This window comes from Leucopleurus acutus (genome assembly GCF_964270905.1).
Source record: "Leucopleurus acutus genome assembly, chromosome: X".
Taxonomy (NCBI): Eukaryota; Metazoa; Chordata; class Mammalia; order Artiodactyla; family Delphinidae; genus Leucopleurus; species Leucopleurus acutus.
The window spans coordinates 26,359,271-26,363,436 of record NC_139148.1 but is presented as its reverse complement, the minus strand read 5'-3'; the positions used below and the strand labels follow the sequence as shown (position 1 = coordinate 26,363,436).

The 4,166-nt window shown below is 38.2% G+C and overlaps 1 protein-coding gene across 1 annotated transcript; it reads left to right on the top strand.

Annotated features, from left to right (window-relative positions):
- Positions 1-492: 492 nt before the first annotated feature.
- Positions 493-748, top strand: LOC309978534 (small integral membrane protein 20-like; the record flags this gene model as incomplete). Its single annotated transcript, XM_082865081.1, has 2 exons — positions 493-615; positions 662-748. 2 exons carry the CDS (start codon positions 493-495, stop codon positions 746-748), a joined length of 210 nt encoding a protein of 69 aa, XP_082721207.1.
- Between the last annotated feature and the right edge of the window lie 3,418 nt (positions 749-4,166).

Genomic DNA, 4,166 nt, shown 5'->3' with positions numbered 1-4,166 from the left:
AAGAATTAATACCAATCTTTCTCAAACTCTTCCAAAAACAAAAACAAAAATCCCCCCAAAATAAAAAAATAAAGAGGGAATACTTCCAAAATTATGTTATCAGACCAGCATTATCCTGATATCAAAGTCAAGTAAAGACACTACAATAAAACTATAGATCCATATCCCAATAAATATAGATGCAAAAATTCGTGACAAAATAATAGCAAACCAACTTTATAACACTTAAATAGGATTATATACCACAACCAAGTGGAATTTACCCCTGGGATGCAAGGCTAGTTCAACATATGTAAATCAATAAATGTCATATACCACTTTAATAGAATGAAAGGTAAAAATCGTATGATCATTTTGTTAGATGCAGAAAAAGTATTTGACAAAATGTAACATCCTTTCATGATTAAAAAAAAAAAACTCAAGAAATTGGGTATATAAAGAACATATCTCAGAGGGCTGCTCCGCAGGTCAGGGAGGCCACCAGCTGGAGCCATGACCCCGAACCTGCACACCGCGCTCGTTTTCAGCGGCTTCATCTCCCTGATCGGCGCCGCCTTCTACCCCATCTACTTCCGGCCCCTAATGCGGCTGGAGGAATACCATGGGGAAACTGAGGCTCAGCAAGGTTGTTCAACATGCCCAAGGACACACAGCTAAGAAGGAACAAGCCATAAATCGAGCTGGTATTGTCCAAGACATGCAGCCACCAGGGTTAAAAGTGTGGTCGGATCCATTTGGCAGGAAATGAAAAGGCTATCACTTATTGCAGCAAGTACAATAAATCACCTGGCTAAAGAACGATGGCTGGGGAAGAAAACTCCAGAAGGCTATAAAGAAGAGTACTGTGCACCAGGATTAATTCTCTTCTTAAGTATCAAAAAGAACCCTGAAACAAATCACACCATTACAAAGGTTTTCATGACGGTTTCCTTTCTAAAAATGAAGTTTTCTCACCCAGCTGGGTCTGGAGGTGATCTACTTATTATTCAGTCTTCTCTACCTCTTACCCAACTGAGCTGTGATATGAATACAAGCAACCAGTAGACTTGGGAAGATCCTAGTCTGTTTTGCCATCTTCCAAATAAGAAGTTTCAGTGAAAAACCACTATACTGAGCAGCCTCATAGGGCTCTTTGAAAATGTTAAAGTTCATAAAACTCTTTGAGGACAAGAATAAACAGTTCAACTCAACTATCTCATAGGGTTGCTGCATGTTGAAAACTAAATAAATATGAAGCAAATCAAACTAAATGGGTATGCATGCCTAGTAGAAATCATGTTGAATTAACTGAAGTGAAAATGTGAATATTAAAATGATTTCTTTTTACTTCAAAAAAAAGAACATATCTCAACATAATAAAAATCATATGAGACAAGACTGCAGCTGACATCATAACTCAAGGGTGCAAAGCTAAAAACTTTTCCTTGAAGATCAGGAAAAAAACAAGGGAGCCCATTCTCACCACTCTTATTGAACATAGTATTGGAAGTCCTAGCTAGAGCAACTAGGCAAGACAAAGAAATAAGAGGCATCTAAATCAGAAAGGAAGAAGTCAATTGTTGTTATTTACAGATGACATGACAGAAAGGCCTATAGACTCAACCATAATAATGGTTGGAATTAACCAATAAATTCAATAAAGTTGCAGGATATAAAATCAACACATAGAAATCAGTTTTTATACACTAACAGTGTAACATCTGAAAGAGAAGCAAAAGTATCCCACTCATAATAGCATCAAAAACAGTACTTAGGAAAAGATTTAATCAAGGAAATAAAAGATCTGTACATTGAAAACTATGAGACTTTGAAGATATTGAAAAAGACAAAAGGAAAACATCCTGTGTTCATAGATCAGAAGAATTAATATTGTTAAAATGTCTATACTACTCAAAGTCATCTATAGATTCAATACATTCCCCATCAAAATTCCAATGGCATTTTTCAAAGAAATAGAAAAAAATTCTAAAATTTGCATGAACTACCAAAGACCCCGAATAGCCAGGAGGTCAATAGTGGAAGCCCCACACATCCTGGTTTCAAACTATACTATAAAGCTACAGTAATTTAAACAATATGGCCCTGGCATAAAAATACACACTTTGAGCAATGTAACAAAATAAAGCCCAGAAATAAAGTCCCGCATTTACAGTCAACTAATATTTGACAAAGGAGCCAAAAACACTCAATGGGGAAAGGATAGTTTATTTAACAATGGGTTTGGGAAAACTGGATAACCATGTGCAGAAAAATCAAATAAAAATACTGTATATCATTTACGTTGAAAATCTAAAAAAGCCAAACTTGTAAAATCAGAGAGTAAAACGGTGGTTACCAAGGGCTGGGGAGCAGGAGAATTAGGGAGATGTTAACGGTACAAACTTCCAAAGAGTAGATAAATAAGTCTTGGAGATCTAATGCACAGCACAGTGATTACAGTCAACAGTATTGTATTATAAACTTCAAAGTTGCTAAGAGTTAAGTTCTTAACTGTTCCCACCACAAAAAAGAATTATCATGTGATGTAATAGAGGTGTTCGCTAACACTATGGTGTTAATCATAATACTATATGTAAATGTATTAAATCAACACATACATCTTAAATTTATATAATGTTATATCAATTATATCTCAATAACAAATTTTTTTAAATTAAGAAATTATAGAAGCCTACTCTTTGAAATATTCATGTTTATTCATTAGTATACATTACTAATGCAAATTTTATTTTTGCATCCTGAGGCAGTCCTTGAAAGCATAATACATTTTTTAAAAAGTCTATGTGGCCCAGGGACTTCCCTGGTGGTCCAGTGGTTAAGACTCCGAGCTCCCAATGCAGGGGGCCCAGGTTCGATCCCTGGTCAGGGAACTAGATCCCACATGCATGCCGCAAGCAAGATTATACACGCGGCAGCGAAAATCCCACGTGCTGCAACTAAGACCCCGTGCAGCCAAATAAATAAATAAATATTAAAAAAAAAAAGTCTATGTGGCCCATGCAGTGACTTGTGTTACTAATGGAGAAGATTCAAAGGAAACATTCTGATGGGCGATAGCTTCTGCAGCTAGTATGTATTTGCCTTTCATGAAAAACCAAACCAGCGTCAGGACCCCAGACGAAGGTTGGAATTGCTTGCTTAGTATTCTCAGGCAGTACTTGCATCGGTGAATACGGGCAGGGAAAATTTGAAGGGCCCATCATCAAAGCAGATTGTTTCTTTTGCTCTAGTCATGCAGGGAATATTTTCAAAGTGGGTATGGAGTTCTACTGGGGTCAATGTTGGAGTTTCTATTGTTCACCAGCTATATGTGCCTTTAAAAATATCGTCACCCCAGAAAATGGTGAGTCTTACTTTGTGCTGATGTTCAAGTACCTGGTACTGGTTGTTCTGAGGCTCAAGTTTATCCCATCTTTTACTCCACTTGGTTCAGCCTCAGAACACACAGGGGTCTTCCAGTGACTCTTTTGGCTGAAGCTATATAGTAGTTAGCTTTTACTATGTAACATACTATTGCAAAGCTCTGGCTTACAGCCAACATTTATTTAGCTCATGATAGGGTGAGTCGGCTGAATGATTCTGGGCTGGGCTGCCTTGGTCCACCTTGCCTGAGTTCACCCATGCACCACTCATGCTGGCAGATGGATGATCTAGAAGATGACCTCACTTTTACATCTGGCAGGTGGATGGGGGTTGGCTGGGGTGCTATGGAAGTGACTGGGCTCTAATGTGACTTATTGATTTAACAATCAATTTATTTATTTAACAGTAAATTACAGTGTGATTTATTGTCCTCAGCAGGCCAGCTCGGGCTTCTCCACAGGGCAATCATAGGGTTCTATGAGGTACCAGAGGGGGCAAGCCCCAATGTGCAAGCACTCTTCAAACCTTTGATTGCCTCAGATGTTTTCAGGTCCCCTTGGCCAAAGCAAGTCACATGGTCAACCCAGATTCAAGGGGCAGATAAGACTACCCCTTGTGAAGGGAGGAAAATAATTATGGCCATGTTTGCAATCCACCACAGCTAGTTTAAACTGGTTCCCTATAGTTTGTGATCAACTACTGATAAAAACTGTTTTTAATTTTAATTAATAATTTTTTTGGCCACGCCACATGGCTCATTGGATCTTAGTTCCCTGACCCGGGCCCTCGGCAGTGAGAGCACA